Below are 18779 nucleotides of genomic sequence, written 5' to 3' on the forward strand. Positions count from 1 at the left end.
CCAATTTTCACTTTAAAGATCATATATTTAATTATAAATTTTCTGGGATACCCGTTCTCCCTTAGAGCATTATGCAATGTGTTTAGCTCATTGTCAACTACATCCGCCGAACATATAGTGCGTATTCGATAGCTAAGGGCTTTGATTAGGTTTCGCTTGTACTGTAGAGGTACAAAGCTAAGGAAGTGTGTATACTGTCCAGTCCAAGTACTTTTTCTGTTCATGTTTCTTCTTAACGATCCATCTGATCTCTTAGTTAAGAGAACGTCTAAAAAGGCTAATCGGCCATCACTCTCTTCCTCCGATGTAAACTGGATGGCTGGATGCACTTCGTTAAACTGTCTAAGCACATGTTGTTGTGAAATATTATCTTTACACAGGATGAATGTGTCATCCATATATCTGCAGTAAAATTTGAATTCTTGAATAATCTTTTTCAGATGACTGTTCTCTAGTTTAGCTAGAAATATATCAGCTAGTATAGGGCCCAGAGGTGAACCCATTGCCACACCATCTGTTTGTCTAAATATTTCACCGTTGAATTTGAAATTTACATTCATGGTGCATTTCAGTAATAACTCTTTCAAGACATTAATCGGAACTGCAGTTTCAATCATATCTCTCTCACCCTATCCGACCCATATTTATATTCTGATCACAGATCTTAAATTTTCACTTTACATATATACAGATTCAAGTTAACATTCTATATGAGTCATATCAACATTAACAATTTTATTCTATTTGATTTGACATTCCTAAATTTACATGCATTAAACGATGTACTTTGCCTTTAACCTGGCCATTTTTCGGATTATTAATTTGGATATATAATTGTAGAACCTGAAGAGAACTATTATTATGCTTGGTAACGTATTCTTTTTCATTGTGATTATTGACTCAGCCTTGATTGGTCTAACATTTTCATATAAATATTCATGTATATTAGAGTAAAGCCTGATGACGATCTAATTGAAAACAATTGTTCGCTTACATATGTTGTTCTAATTAACAGTTAGCAATATATTTGCTTAATATGGAAGTAAACTGAATTATGTTTCGATATGCTATACATTGTTAAGTTATTTTTTATTGTTAGAATGTTTTGCGAATCCACTTATTTTCCCTAACGTATCATGAAACGTTTAAGACGAAAGATACTTTGTAAATTTTCCAAGGCTGTCAGAATATAATCAACATAGCGCGATGAGAAACACTACATGATATAGTTTACAAGTTAACCATTATGATTTAGGTTCATTCACTATTCAGCAGTAGATTAATAGTTAAGATAATTAGCTTTCAAGTTGTAAGTCATGAGTTCTAACGTGCCCCATCTAATTTAACTTGACTAAAATAATTAATTCTTGACCATTTTGTTATTCTGTTACTGATTTGTTCCATATTTATTTTCGGTTTTCCATTTCTTTGTCTTTTCGTATTGTTCAGTAAACGTGACAGCTCAGAACGTTATATTGTCATAATGTATTCTGCTGTTGTCTGTCACTGTGTTGTGAAATGCCTTCTCATTACACTAGTTATTAAGTACTTACTATGATATTTTTCTCCAACTTGGTATTCGAGTGCAGTTTCGTGTATTAAGTCATTATATTAGGCTATATATTTTTATTTGAGAACTAGTGGTACTACTTGGATGTCAAGACTGGTATAAGTTTAGCAGGGTTCGGACCAGTAACCCATTTGAAATTCAACTGTCTTAATTACCTAATAATTGCTGCTCTGAATATAGTCCATTGTACGTTTTCTGGAAGACTGGAAGGACCCGGGTTCTATCTGTGTTGGAGTCATTGATGCTCACTTCTGAGGAGTTTCATGCTAGCACAAAACAGCTATCCAGTACTCTATGGTTATTTTTCGATGTAAAGGAAGTGCTTTAGATTTGTTTTCATTATCGATTAAAATCAACCGGTGAATTTTCAGTATTGTTATCAGGGTTAAAACCCTTCACCAATACGAAGTTTTGATTCTGTCTGGATCATTTAACATGTGACCATACATATAATAGTAACTTTATAACGTAGCCAATGGTAAAAGTAGCATTTTGAGCTTAAATCAATTTCAGATTATTAATGTAGATACTATCCTCAAGTCTGTTATCTACAAAGACTCATGGCTGATGTATCAACTATTTTTTTCACAAGTTGATAATTTATATCTAGAACTTACGCATGAGAAAAGAGGAAAAATTGTTTAAAATCAGTCCAATTATGTAGTCTTTTGATTATCGTTAGTCTTCTACAAATGATATTCATTCGTAATGGAAACTTTTTCCCAATCAATCACATCTTAAATTGTTGGAAAATAAACGGAGCCTACATTTTTATTCATAATATTAAATATATACATATTTGTATATATTATAGGGATACATTTATGGAAAATAGCCTTCCTACAGGATTTATGAAAGAAACATCATAGTTGATGAAAATCTTTCCAACTAAGTAAAAATTACAACTAAATGTGCATATTTTCATGTTTCTATATAATCTTATGTAATTTTACTTCATAAAAAGTAAGGTGAATAAGATATCATCATCATTATCATAGTATCGTAGTGGGAGTAGTTCTTTCAGAATATTCATGTGGTTAACTCGTGTGATAAATATAATATTTGTAAAAAAGAATTATTATTGATCTATCATCAGCTGATTTTATATTAGATTGAATAAACTATCTATTAGAAGTAATATGATAATTTGCTATTTATTATGATCTGTACATTATTATATATACTATCATATGCTAATAATGACAGTTTTTAATGTGTGGAGAATTTTCTTTTTGTGTATATTCTTGATTATTTTTTAAAGAGGCAGTAGTTATGGAGGTTAAAATTATTGGTTTTTAATCGATAGTACCAAATCTTGCTATATTTCATTTTAAGCAGCTTAGTGGTATAACTAGTTTCTACAAGTGAACTGATGAGAAAGAAACACTTACTTGGCAAATTAGCTACATTATTCACTGTTGGTTATTTGTCAAATGTATATGTCTTTATATGTATTACTGAGTGTTAGAGCTTACTAATTGACTAGTTAGGACTCTAGAATATTGTGGTATATATATATATATATATATATATATTGCTCTCCGAAACATCCACATGACCTCATTGAATCAATGGTGAATGAAAACCACTTACTTTTCGTACATCTGGGGACTTCATCCCTACTTATCGTGCCCTGGTTAACATAAAAGCTGTATTAAGCCCCATAATACAATAAGCTCTTCTGGGATATACTTCAATAAACAGTCGCTTGTGTGCTCCCCAGATAAACAGAACAGTTAAATACTTGAACGGATTAAGATAAATACCGTTAACCCTCGTCGCCGTATACCCTCTCACTCATTCTGTTATGATTTGTTCAAGGTCGTCGCTAATTTGTTTTGACCTTACAAATTAAACAAGGACGTAACTCGCGTGAATTATCCACCAATAGAAATACTTCTCCGACCTTAACACTGTGACAATCAAGGACGTCCAATCAGTATGAGTAATCTCGCGTCCTTATTGGTCCTTAATCCGCCTAGCCCTTCCACTTGAGTCCAGAACACCAATAGAAGCTGCTGTTATGCGAATCGTTTATTTCAAGCATACTTTGTTTATATACCAGACAGGCAGACCACATCACACCTTAAAATAGAAAATAATATTTGTACAAAATCAAGCCAAATGTGGCTGCAAGCGTGGGGGACAGTATTCTATAAACCGAGTATAATTTATGAACAGTAAATCATATACTAATAATCAATAGGTCAAAATGAAGCTTGTAATAAGATGAATATAGATATAGATATTCTAGTTACTGAATAGTTATACAATAGGAATATACATAGAATAATAGTCCAATAAAAGGTCCCGTAAGTTATCCGTACTTACTTCTTTTCTAGTATATAACACATTCCACCTTGACAGAAGTAAAAAATGAAGTTTACATGATGCTTTATAACCATATTAAAAAAGCTAAATCCTCAAACAGTAATCGTAGGAGATTATTTTAATGGTCAATTGGTTAGGGTAAATCAAGCTAGAAAATAATTAGATATGCCTTTCAGCGTCCCAGATCACCGAACAGATAAAAAGAAGGGCATGCTGAAACTATTCTCAGGTAACACTTTGTTTCTAACAAAATCATTGTCAAGAATAAAAGGAGACATTTGACGTGATTACCCATAAAATCGACACGAATAAACCATATTTACATCAACTATAGTTAGGGCGGCTCGATAAGAGAACCTATCTCGTTCTGGAGCCCATATTTAGACTCTGATCGTGTTGTGGTGTGTGTATGTGTCTAACAGAAATACCCTTTAGCGTTAAGCTTGATTATGGAATGATCAAGGTTGTATTTCTAAAACAAATAAAGAGACTTTTGGTCTGTCATGAGAATAATGTTAAGCTTGGTAAAATATCGAGACGGCTATGAAAACAGAAGTAATATGATTTTGAGCAGTGGTTGATGACAAAAATAAAAGAAATGGGACAGGCTGAGTGCATCGATAATAAATAGGTAACTGTTCAGACTTATCAGGGACACAGGTATCACAAAGTCAGTTGTTAGTGCAACGATCTCATTAAAAGCATAAACTTTGGTCTACTGTCAGGCTGGACGATTGGGATGATGAGTGGAACTCTCCAAAAACAGCTCAGCTGAACTTTAGCTACTATGTGGTTAAACACTATTTCCAAACATTCTGAATGAAAGATTGAGGTAAACCTGTCGACTTGATGAATTCGGAAAGGCCATAGCTAGTCTGAAGCGAGGAAATGGGTTTAGACCAGCTAGATTAACTTCAGAGATCTTTAAGTATAGTATTCGGGTTTCAAATGTTAGATTGAATGTGACACTAGCTAGGGTTTTGAGATTAAACATAATTCTATCTGACCGGTTTCTATCGCTTTCCATCTGAGTTTATAATGAAGGACTGAAATCCTCATGCAATAATCACAGATGAGTCGGTTTGACTAATGTATCATTTAAAAAATTAATAGTGACAATGTTTTTTTCAAAAAAATTAAAATTACTGATTTTTCGTATGTTTTTCATTCTTTTTCCTCCATAACATAAAAAATATGTGCATATATGTAGACTGTTGCTTTGAAGAATACAAATATTACAGATCTAGAGTCAGAAGGATGTACGTGTGATCGAGCTGATAATCCTTATCGTAATCAACTGTGGACAAATACTTATGGAAATGGTGAAAGATTAGATTACATATTTTATCGTTCTGGTCCATCAATAATAGATTCATTTTATATACCATGTAAGATAATGATGGTGATGATATTGTTGTTATTGGATTAATTTATCTCTTTTATTTTAGTTTTATATCCCGTTATGTTTATTAATTAGTCACTTGGTTCCATCGTTATCGTTTTTTCGGATGAAACTGACTTACGAACACACCGTTTTATCAGCCTCTTCACTGTGCCTTATTCGCTAATACTAAGAATAGGTAGAAAAAGTAGGTAATTGTTCACTGTATGAAACAAAACAGTTTTGTGCGGTCATTATTAAATTGGTCCTTAAGAATCACCTTAGTTGATGTCCTAGAGATTATATCGTTCACTAGTATATAAGTAAGAAAAATAATGTCAGTTTTGTTTTTGTTTTACACTACATTCTTCATAAAAGTAGGATGAACCTTCTTAATTGAGAAAAGTCTATCTTAAATGTAAGGTGGAAGTTGAAACTCTGGAAGAAAGCTTCGTGTTATTTGGCATGTGTCAGGAAGGCGTGCCTATGATCTTGAAGCTCATCATAATGCGTGCGATGTCGAGCAACTCATAGTAGTACCCACATTGTAACTTGATCGACAGCATTCATAACCAAATTGTCATTGTGTAAGAACACTCGTGATTACACAATAACTTCAGAGTTCAGTATGTCTTTTTTGCTATAATAAATCAATATTTTTCGAGAGATCTAGTTGTATGATGTTTCTTTTCCTAAAATTTGACTTGGCATTACTTAGTTTGTAAATAAGAAGACAGTGTAGTAAACATAAAAATGGAAGGATCAACTAGCAGAAAATCTAGATACTATTCATGTACAGCTCGGGGACTGCACCTCCTCACGATGCTCTACTGCTTTGTGGATCAAACCTTTAGGTCGAAGGCTCAGGGTGTGGCCCTCTACGAAAACCACCTGCTTCAGTCTTAGCACCCGGGCAGTATTATAGCCTTCCAAGAATTAAATGAAATGACAATTTTTTATGTGGTGCATATACATCTGGTGCTTCCTTGTACCAATATTTATGTGTTCAAATAAACAAATCAATAAAATAAATTTGTCATTCATAAATTAAAAGAATTAAATTAATTCAATGAATAATAGTAATGACAGCAATATTATGCACCATAATTAAAATATTCATTAATAGATATTTGCAAACGATGGGTTTTTTTAAAAAAATATTTCTCTCATCATTATTACCATACATGTATGATTCATCAGAGCCATGAGTATTTATGTATGTATATGCTTACTTGTTACTAATGTTGAAGTACATTTAAATAGAATAAGTAGGCAAAAAACCAACCAACCAAACAAACAAACAAGAAATCACCAATGCATAATTACTATTTTCGGATATTATTAAAAATAGTATTTGTGTAGGAAAAAAAATAGATTATATATTTGTAATATCATTTGATATATGGCATAATATAACCAAAATCAAATACAACACTATTTTTATTCATATTAAAAAAAATTATTATTGTGAATTGTTTTTTGAAAGAAAAATATGTTACTCTATGCTTATATGTTATATTGATTGAATGCGTAGGTGCCCTGTTAAATATATGATGTGATAATCCCCTCCAATGTGAGAGGAGTGAATGTATTGATCAGAGCAATGATACACCAAAAACCGTATGAGCAGTCTCGAATACTAATCAGTCCTGCTTTCTACCTAGCCCAGACAGTTAAGTCCAGAACACCAATAACAAATATGAATCATGATTCTCAAACATACTGAGTTTATATACCAAACAAACTGACCACCTCGTACTATAAAATAGAAAATAACATTTGTACAAGATTCACCCAAATGTGGCTGTGAATAGGGGGAACGGTAATTAATAGACTGGGGATAACTCAAGAATGGTAAATCGTATGATAATAGTTCATAGGTCAAAATAAAGTTCATAATAATAGAAAAACGAATATGAAAAGTTTATTTACTTAAAAATTATACAATAGGAAATATACATATCATATTGATCCATAAATAGTTCTCTAAGTCACCATTCATAAATCTCCACGGAATATAACACTATACATATGTATTCATGGGTATGAATACATTTTATAAATCTGATTTAGATGCTATCTATGTAAGTAGCTTTTAGGTATGTATTTCAACAAAAAGAAATAGTAATGTAAATAATATGAATTTCATTTTTAAATTGAGATCATGAACTGATAAATGTTAGACCACGATTGAAAACCTGGAAGCACTGGATGGTCGTTTCATCCTAGTATGGGACATCTCAGTAGTGCTCATCTACGATCCAGCGCGCGGGAGTCAAACTCGGGCTCTTCAGTTTCGCGTGCTAACGCTTAACTTCTAAACTACTGAGCCGGAATCCATGTGTGTTAATGTCTAACTTCAACTAATCCACGATATTGTACGACCGTCCTCCATTGTCGTCAGTGAGTAACTGCCACACAACAGACATGGTGGTCTAACATTGATCAGTTCATGATCTCAATTAAAAACTCAACAATCTCCACAATCCTATACTGAGAATTTTAGTTTGTTAGACTTAAGAATAAATGTAATTACCGTTATAATATTTTTGTAAGAAGTTATTGACTATTGGACTTATCCATGTTGGTAGCTGCAAACTATCTGACTTAATGTTCAAGAAAATAACTGCAATCAGTAATTAAATGTGACCTAGAATCAGTCACACTGACACTCCTAATCGTGCTCTAGATCTTGAGTTTCAATATTGCGTTATGCGTATCTTCTCATTTCTCTTTTTCTAAGTACATTATCAAAGTTTAGTCATTAATATTACTATTATTCGAACTGCTTTTCTATTCATTTTGTTAATTTTATTTTATTCTACTAATTTCGTATTAGAACTTGTGTTAATGTACATTTATGTCAAGCCCAATGTTGATTATAACCGATTGAGTTAAGTGTATAATGTAAGTATGATGTTTCATCACATTGATTTCATTTAGACTGAACCATTGATGTTAGGATAATATTTTTCTAACAGTCGAATGCTTATTGTTTTCTGATTCCGAATATACTGATTGGTTAGTAATTGAAAAGTCGATGCTACTGAATAAATCTAGAACATTTTGGATGTTTCTTCAGTCATTCGTTTTACAATAAACGTTTCTATGCTTACATTTGTACAATTTTACACTGGCTTCTCTTAAAATATAGTTGGTTTCCAGTTCATTATTATCGTTGTCACTAGTATCAAATCAAGTGAAGTTAATTAGTCCAACATGATCATTTTTAAAATAAAGTAGTGTAAACTGTTTCACTTATCATCTGAAACTCCTCATCAGTGCACACTTACAACTCACCTCCCTTAAATTTTCCAACACTTCTCCAGTTGATGTTAACTTGCAAATAAAAAGATTGCTACATAATTAATCATTTCTGTTAATATTTAAAATGTAAAAACAATCGATGTATAATAGACAATTTTCAATTATCTTTTTGTGAACTGTACATTTTAAGAAGGTTGTTTTTTTGATTTCTAAACAAAAATATATCAGAAGGGGGTTTTGTGGAGATTTTAGCAATTTTATATAGTTCAAATCATGAATCAATTGAAGCTAGACTTCATGAAAAACCTGTAAGCACTGTACGGCCATTTCGTTCTATTGTGGGACTCCTCAGCACTGATAGGTCCTGGGTTCGAATCTCGCGTGGCGGGATCGTGGATGCGCACTGCTGAGGAGTCCCATAATAAGATGAAACGGCCGTTCAGTGCTTCCAGGTTTTCCATGGTGATCTACCTTCAATTGACTCATGATTTCAACTATATAAAAATATTTTACTTAAATATTTCTAAGTTTCATTAGATGATTACTAATTTTGATGATATATTACTCATTCTTAAAAAAATTGAGAGAACAATCAGTAATGCTTATATCACTACTATTTCTTACACTATTATATTATTTATTCATTTAAACACAGAAATATTGGTACAAAGAGGCACCAGATATGTATGCGCCGCACAAATCTCATTTGGTTTGTGTGAGGGCTGTGATACTGCCTGGGTGCCCAAACTGAAGCAGGCGGTTTTCTTAGGAGGTCACACCCGGATCCTTTGACCTAAAGGTCTGATCCACAAGGCAGTGGAGCATCGTGAGGAGATGCAGTCCCATGGTAGCCGGGAACCAACGATTGGTTCATACACAATTTGTTCCATCAGGATACTGGAGCCCATGTGTACCATCGGTTTAGAATCAGGGTTTTCCAATTCCCCTAGGTGACTTTCCGTGTCCACCAACCCGGATAAAGTGCCGGACATTCGCTTTTCGTCCTCTCACTTTCGTAAATAACACCTGTGGCACGAGAAGGCAGTGAGTAGGACTTCCCTGGCAGAGGCTATATATACGTGTGGTCATGTGAGAGCATTTCGAGAGGGAGAGCAGACTCTCCCCACTCTCAGCAGTACCAGGGCATTTGGAGGCGCGTGAGAATTATAAGATATGTTTGATCCTTTTCAGAAATACTTAATACTCTGAAAATAAATCAGTTCAAAATAAAATTAAACTATATAATACATTTTTATTAGTAACTATGAGATTGAAAAATCAATTAATCATTGAAAAAATATCCAGAGTGTTTAAGTTCAGAATAGAGGATTATTGTAAAAACTGAAACTATGCAAATTTTTAGGTCATCACTGATAAATTCTATCTTCATTTTCTGATTGATTATTCAATATATGTGAGTTCTTTTTTTTACGATGTTACTTAGTGATATATTTATGCATATATATAATCTGTCTGAATAATATGCGTTGATAAAAACGAACGTCATTTTCTAAATGATTTAACTTATGAAATAAATAGTTACGTGGAAACAAAAATACCAAACAAACAAATACGGGACAAACTGAAAGTTTACTTATCAGAAAACAAAAAAAATAACACATTTTTCATTTGTATTTTGTATTTGGTTACTGAGATACTTAAAGTTTAAAGTATTAAGTTATGTTAGTCTGTGTGTTATTCTAGACTTTTGACACTTTTATCATTCATTTGATATCAGTGAACTTTTGGATGACTTATATTATAGTAATACTTTAAAATATGTATTCGATTAGTGTTACAAAAGGAAACACACATTTTGAAATTTTTTTCTATATGTGTACAACAAAAAATATCGATATATTATAAGTATCATTACTAAGGTTTGATTTGACAACTTCGAATAAATTGAACGTTAAGTAGACTGTTGTAAATAAAATAAGATATTTGTAATATCCCAATGAATAGAAAAATTAGATTTTCTGACGTTTCGTGACTTAGTGTAAACCACTTCTTCAGAGAATAAAATACCAAATCAAAATTTTACAACTCTAAATAGTACAAAGGAACAACGCAAGAATATTCTTGAACAATCTCTAAAAAGAACTACTGGAAAAAAAGAAGATACTAACGTAAACTAAGATATGAACATGAGTGGGTTAGATAATAATGATTGAATTATTACTATTGGACATGTGTTTGGAGCATTTAAATGTTTGTTGATTTTCGTCTGTAACCATATTCCTTAGCCTGATAAGTTTTTCAACTGTGCTCATCGTTGTAAGTTGTAGTAAGAGACACATTGTCGTACTGTGTTTAATCGAATATTTTTGACGGAGTCAAACCTCAAGAAAAACTATCTTCTGAATAATATTCGTTAGAGATACTCACTTTCATCATTTTTTAATCTTATCAAAGATTATGCTCCTGGAGGTAAACTTCTTCATCTAAGATTTTAGAGAGGAAGGTGACATAATCCTATATGATCCGAAAAAAATATGTACATTATTTGTAATCATTTGGTGTTTATACCATCAGTTATCATTACAGTAAAACTGATCACAGATGTGCGTCGATTCAAGTTACTACTACATTTTAAATCAGTTTATTAACAACAAACAAACAAGATACGTAGCGTCAAATTAGAAATAATGTCGAATGTAATTGATAATCTAAGTGCAAAATACAGTTTATTATAGAACAAATGAAATAAAAACATCTTAAGAACAGTGTTTAACTCAAAATTTAGAATAAGATAAATAGTTTTAACGAATGCATACTTTCTGATTTATTCTTTTCTTAAGTCCACCATGTTCTTTATCATTTAATACTTTTAAGCAACGATTAAAGTTAACGATATGGCGAAAAATCGATCAAAGGAGCACAGTTTCATCGAATTTTTATCTCCTCAAATCTCATCATCCAAATTACTTTGAACACATTTTAATTGAATAGTTCGATCACCGCCTAAAGACAACAAATATGACATTTTCATTACCAAAGGACCAATCAGTACAATTATCTAAGGACTTTACGAAATCAGTCACAGTCCAAATAGCTCAGTGATAACGTCTTGAACCGTGAGACTGAGTGACACTGATTTGAACCCAACAGAATGCATCATTTGCCTCAAGATTGCAGGTACACCTTGCCGATGAGTCTCAACCAGCATAGTATCCATGCTCACAGTTTGCCGTTAACTACCTCTGATCCCATAATATGAAATAAGGTTGATGTTTAATTGTTTTGTATCATATTAATAACTTCATAATATAAAAGTGTGTTTTCATTGTATATACGAATATTGTTCAGTATTAGAACAAATAGTATTGTATATGTTTATACATTGCTTGAACAATGATATATCACAGTAATAAAATATTTACTTCGTTTTTTAATCATCCTTAATAAAAAAGCTAAAATATTTTATGAATTGTCTTTTTACCTAATTTTTGTTTTACTATAGCCTATGCTAAACTTGTCTGTAATTCGTGTTGGTTAGATATGCGTAAAGTACCTGGCGACCCACATGGTTTACATTACTCCGATCACGAAGGTGTAGCCGCAAGCTTTACTATTACAAGATTACGCAATCCCGTCAAACCAGGTATATGTTTCTACTTGATTGTCTGTGTTTGTTCTTATCATGTAGTTATGTGATTAAAATTATAATCATCATGATTGTCCGTAGATTGTATTCGTAAATTCGTTTTTGTGAATCGAATCAATCAGCATAAGATCCCATCAAATAAACTATAATATTCAGCTCACAAAGATCATCATGTTCATAGAGTTTTAGTGTGTTGTGACTGTTGTAGTTCAAACATGTCGGAATTAATCAGTTGTCATCAATGGCCTTAGACGATTGTTGCGTTTTATCTCAAAGTGATTGAAGTTGGTATTGTGCCATTGAACGCCGAGCTAGCGGTTGGTTGAATGTTCACCACTAGCAGTCTAGAAAGAAATACCTATCTTTACGGCTGAGCGCTGAGCAACAATGCTCCTGAGCTATGATTTCAATATCAAGTATCAGTCGACAAATACTATCCGTCAAGCCGACGCTCTCTCTCGATTAATTGGAGTTCGACACCCTGAACCAGAGAACATAATCATTACCTCCACAGCAGTAGATCCAGAAATACGGAGTTTAGTAGCAGATGCCATTAAGAATACTCCAGTGTTGTCAGATGAAGTTAGAGATGAAACTCTTCGAGATCCAGTCCTACAAGAAGTCAGAAAGTCTCTCACCTAGAAGGGTGGCACTCGAAGATCAGCTTCACAGAGCTTCAACAGTTTTACCAGCGTAGACTCAGTCATCGACGACTACCTGATGTTTGCCGAACGTGTCATAATCCCAAAAAAGCTGCAACCACCAGTGCTTGAACAGTATCACGCAAGATATCCTGGAATAAATCTCATTTAAGCACTAGCATGAAGTTATGTATGCTGGCCGCATTTAGACAACCAAGGGGAGCAGCTGTCCCGTTCGTGTACCAAATGTGCATTAGCAACGAAAGCACCGCGAAAAGCAGAGCTGCAATCATGGCCGATACCACAGTCACCGTGACATCGTATACACTTGGACCTTGCTGGCCCACTTCATGGACTAACTTACCTTCTGGTAGTTGATGCATACAACAAGTAGCCAGAAATTGTTTTCATGAAACAACCAACTGCAAGTTGCACAGTCAGAAAAGTACGTCAACTACTCAGTCGTTTCGGTGCCCCAGAACTGATAGTTAGCAACAATGGATCACAATTTATGTCCACTATCTCCTCACAAATTTGTCGGCAGAACGGAATCATTCATCCCCGAACACCTCCACTCTATTCCCAATCCAATGGTCAAGTGGAACGATTTGTTAGTACATTTAAAAATGCTCTGAAAAAAATCGAAAGGGGAGGGGACCATTGAAGAGATCTTAGAGAAGTTGCTGCATATTTATCGCTCTACACTGAACCCCTCAGACGATTAACGGGGTCTCTCCAGCAGAAGCTGTACTTAGCAGAAAAATACGAACACATTTCGATGTCATTCGTCCGACGCCAGCTCTTGAGTCACAACAAAACGTATCGATGGAGAAGCTGTTCGATCGATATCATGGGGCACAAAGACGGTTGTTCACAGTGGGTCAAAAGTTACTTCGTATAGACTATCGTGGAAAACACCCTACATGGACAGCTGGTCGGATCGTGCAAAAGAAAGGGAATGTGGTTTATGAGGTGTCACTTGGCTCATAAGTGTGGGTACGTCATACTAACCAATTGAAAGCAACTTCAATAGCCGGCAACGAGACTCGACATCGAGTACCTCTCGACGTTCTGCTGGACACCTTTAAAATGAAAACGCCCGGAACAGACAGGTCAGTTTCTGTTCAAGCAAAGAGTGATACAACTTTTCTTTATTGCTTAGTCGATGGAGAAATCGAAAGCACAGGCCAGTCACTCGGTTGCAGTTGGACTCCCAGCATCCGATCCTACGAATTTGCTCAAATGGGAGGTGTTAGAGGGATATAGATTGGATCAAAGCAGGTTCCATGCACGATTGCGTTGGTGCACACTGATGGGCTAATTCATATCCAATCAGTGCTAGTCGATACTTGGAGAAGACTCTAGAATCTTCCTATGTAAAAATTATACATATACCAACGTTTTTCTTATTGTGCTTCTTACTTTCATCTACCTTAGAGACCATGAAACATGACTTGAAACATGGCTCGCAGTAGAGAATGATGGCGAGTCCCCTGTAGTTTCTCAACACACTGTAAATTTTAGATGAACTTCCCTAACTGAAAGAAAATTATTGTTTGATTCACTTGTACATTTTAGTAATCAATGTTTTTATTTGTTGGTGTGTGACGTTTTTTTGTTCTATTTCATCATAATATTTACATTCAGCTTTTTGGACATAATTGTATTTTTGACTTATCGCTCGCGACGATCGGAATTCAGACATTTATTTATTTATTTAAACACATAAATATTGGTACAAGGAAGCACCAGATAAATATGCGCCTCACAAATCTCATTCGATTTGTGTGAGGGCTGTGATACTGCCCAGGTGCCCAGACTGAAGCAGGTGGTTTTCTTAAGGGGCCACACCCGGAGCCTTTGACCTAAAGGTCTAGTCCACAAGGCAGTGGAGCATCGTGAGGAGATGCAGTCCCATGGTAGCCGGTGACCAACAGTTGGTTCATACGCCATTCGATCCTTCAGGATACTGGAGCCAATGTGCACCATCGGTTTGGAATCAGGGTTTTCCAACTCCCCTAGGTGGATCCTCCACATCCACCAACCCGGTTAAAGCGCCGGACATTCGCTTTTCGTCCTCTCACTTTTGTGAACAACACCCCTGCCACGAGAAGGCAGTGAGTAGGACTTCCCTGGCAGAAGCTATATATTCGCGTGGCCATATGAGAGCATTTCGAGAGAGAGAGCAGACTCTCCCCACTCTCGGCCGTACCAGGGCATTTGGGGAATTCAGACAAGGCTAGATTAAAATATTCTACATCAATGCCATGTATGATCGCTGCACTGAATTGAGAATTGTTTGAAGTGGAAATGTGCATTAATGGACGGCCGACCCAGTAGTTCTAGGGGTTAATTGTTCATTGTGAGATCTGAAGGTTGTGAGTCTGATTCCTGTTGAGGACAAGGCTACTCATTCACAATGAGCCTTTTGTAGCTCGTTGATCTGATCTCAATGTTGATAGACGTATGAATATGCTATGAACATAAATCTTCCATCTAACGCCCTATATTACCCAGTCTAATGCTGTTTGTATGAAACCAAATACAGATTGCATTGAATGAATTTATTTCAAGCACTTGTTTATCCAGACGGACATTCATAATAAGAGTTGATAAAGAGAAGCGGAGCGGAGATGGCGAGTAATCCAACTAGTTTTGATAAAGCATCACTCAATATTTATAGCCAAACAAAAGTAAGCCGAAGATATGTGATGTATAGGGTAAGCGATTCGTACACATACACTCACATAAAAACTGTCAAAATAAATAAATAAATAATTAACAAGGTCGAAATTTGACTCAAGAAAAATGAATAAACTGGTCTATCCGGAAGCTAGAATAACCCATATGAACTTGATATATTACTAAATACTGCGAGTCCATTACAAAGACAAAGCAGCTCTCTGTTGCTTTTTGATTTTCAGATGTACCTTAGCTGAGAGCAATCTGTGGCGAATATTTTCTATATAAATAAACGAGGTTATGTATAATATGATAAAACTGCAGATTTTTATTTAATTGATAATTAAAGTATGTTGTCAAGTAGACTTTAACATTTAAGATAAGTATGGTAATAACAACAGTCCGTAAATTCGTTAGTTGCTAATTCTTAAGAATGTATGGAGTATATGTCATTTTACTGACGTTTGGAGATGTCATGAATCAATTCTCATCAATGCACTATATTCTAATTCAAAATCCATCACAACTAAAGCTTTTTTTCAGTATAAGGTTGTGGAGATTGTTGGATTTCATTGAAATGATGAGCTGATTTAAGTCAGACTATTGAAAACGTGGAAGCATTGGACGGCCATTCCTTCCTAGTACAGGACTCCTCAGCAGTGCGCATCTACGATCCTGTGCACAGGACTCGGATCAAGGACTGTGAACAAAACTAATAGCGTTGTAGAATATTATTTGCTATTCACTCAAGGTTTCATACTTTCCTGTCTGAATTAAATTTTGAAATGAACCATTGTTATTGGCATGTGTAATTCCTAAGCGGATTAGCCTAATATATCCAATTTTTACTAAATTTGGATAGTCTCATTTGTTCCGTCCTTTCTCACATCTTATCGCACAAGCTGGTGGCTGTCTATACTCTACAGCTCAATGAATAACACGATTGTTTAAAGAGGAAAATACGGAGTTAAAATATCAATGTAAGGATCATCACTAGGTCGTTACAGGTGATGGACTTGGCTGACGAGTCCCAAAAGTGGGCAAAATGCACATCATGAATTCAATTACTAACCATAATCCAACATTACTGTCTAGTTGTTTTTGTTTACAAAAAAATGAATCTACTTCATACTAACAATAATTAAATATCTATTTAAGTATAATACAGAACTAATTCATCTACCACTTTTTTTCTTGTAGAGGGTGAAACAATGTCAACAAGTGAATTAAATCGATTACGTGATTTATTATTAGATATAGATCAACAATTAACTCGTGGTTTAAATCAATGTTTACATGGTCGTGTATTGCATTTAACATGGGCAATAATAATTACATTTTTATTAGTTATATTAATATTTTTTTATCCAAATGATAGATTTACATCAATTATAAAATGTTTATTTGAAATATTACTTGGTATTATATTATTCTCATTAATTTGGGGTTCATTAATTGGTAGAACTATAGAAAAATCTGGTTTACAAAATGCTAAACATTCTATTTTAACATTAACATCACGATTAGATAATTCAAATGATTTTACATTAATTAAATAATAATTATATATATGAATAATTTACTTGATATTTTGTCATTCAATATGACTATGGTTAGTTAGTTTATCTTTTTTTTCTTTTAATTTCCCCCTCTCTCTTCCCCTTTGTGTTCCTTCTTTTTTTCTCTTCTCTTCGTTTTTCATTTTCCTCCAAAATGAATTTGTTTAGGTGAAAAAAATATATTATCCAATTTTTTTATATCTTCATATACATATATTCATTCTTTCACAATTAATCAATCCATTTTGATTACAATGATGATATTAAGATTGGTCATTCATCTCTCTCTTTCTCACACACACACACAGAGACGTTTTTCTTATTCTTCTTCTTTTGATTATAAATAATTAACGGAAATGATAAATTATTATCGTATATCTTTTATACAATCATTCACAATTGTTAAATTGAACAGCGGCAAAATTATTGTATTTGACACTGATGTTTATATACTTTAATTTTGTTTTGTTTTTTTTAATATTTAACATGTGTGTGTGTGTGTGTTTATGTCCAATATATGAATGAATGTTATCGTCGTTGTATTTTTCCTTTGTCTTTTGTTTCTATGTTGTACATGTATACAGAATTATGTCTAGTTTGAATATATTTAACATAATTAATTTATTAATAAAAACTTAATATATCCGAGTGTTTCTTCTTATTTCACAAAAATGTAATTATAATTCATTTAAAAGATAAACAATAGGTAAATTAAGATTAATTTAACCTAATAATATTTTTTTTCGGTGTTTTTTTCTCTTATTTCATCAGTTGGTTAACAAAGAGAGTCATTTTGTTTTTCTGTTGTCATTGTTTTCATCATGAAATAATTTATACCTTTATTTGGAAGAAATGGATAATTTTTATCCCTCAATTCATCAGTGATCGATTAAGTAAGCAAGACGAAATGATAAAAACAGTTTAGGATTTAGCATATATATATATATATATATATATATGATTGGGATCTATGTTTGCAAACATAGTTTACAATTCTCTCTGTAAAGTCGGAAACTTTGCAACTGTTTGCATGGCTCACAGTAACGAGTCAGTCAAATTTCTTGATTGATGTTGTGATTTGACTGTCTCTAGAATGATGCGATCATTATGCTGAGAAATATAACTCTTCATTGTTTTATGAGTCTGATACTATATTTTTAAGTATACTCACTTGACGGTTGTATATATTTTGCTATGTCTAATTTCTTTATTTTGCTAGGTTTTCCTGAATGAATACTGACGTTGATATAAATATCTCCACCATACCTCATATCATGATGTGACTAGGTAGGAATTTTCAGTAGCATAATATTGTTATCTCAGTTGTCAATTTGTTACTGCTTATGTCTCTATACACAATCATAGTTACATCAATGAAACTAATATCTATCTTCTACAAACCAAGAGATTTTTTTTAATTAAAGCAGATAACTGAACCAGGGGGCATAAATAATAAGGAAAATAAATCATTCATTATCGCGTTGGGTGGCATTTGTCAAACAACTGATTTTAAATCAAAATAAATTAGTCAAATTTAAAATAATAAAACTGAGAATAGTCCAATACTATAAGCAGAACATTTCGCAGTTACAAGATGAATTGCTAAATGGAGCAAAAAAGCTAGTTGAAATTGATGCAAACTTGGAAATACGTCAAAAATCATTCAAGGTTTCATTTTTTACGATGTTTAGTGGTAGGTAGATGTATAACGTAGGATCGATTACATTGCTTTAAAATGAAG

General features: G+C 33.5%; 1 protein-coding gene across 1 annotated transcript in view; it reads left to right on the forward strand.

The window, feature by feature from the left end:
- Smp_162880 (putative neutral sphingomyelinase) overlaps positions 1-17038 on the forward strand; it is a gene marked incomplete at its 3' end in the record, with an annotated part of 27397 nt that extends 10359 nt beyond the window's left edge. The window contains exons 7-9 of the mRNA XM_018788753.1: positions 5112-5289; positions 12013-12153; positions 16680-17038. Coding sequence (XP_018646546.1) covers positions 5112-5289; positions 12013-12153; positions 16680-17038 — 678 coding nt within the window. The remainder of the gene's footprint in view (positions 1-5111; positions 5290-12012; positions 12154-16679) is intronic.
- Positions 17039-18779: the final 1741 nt, after the last annotated feature.

This window comes from Schistosoma mansoni (assembly GCF_000237925.1).
Source record: "Schistosoma mansoni, WGS project CABG00000000 data, supercontig 0138, strain Puerto Rico, whole genome shotgun sequence".
Taxonomy (NCBI): domain Eukaryota; kingdom Metazoa; phylum Platyhelminthes; class Trematoda; order Strigeidida; family Schistosomatidae; genus Schistosoma; species Schistosoma mansoni.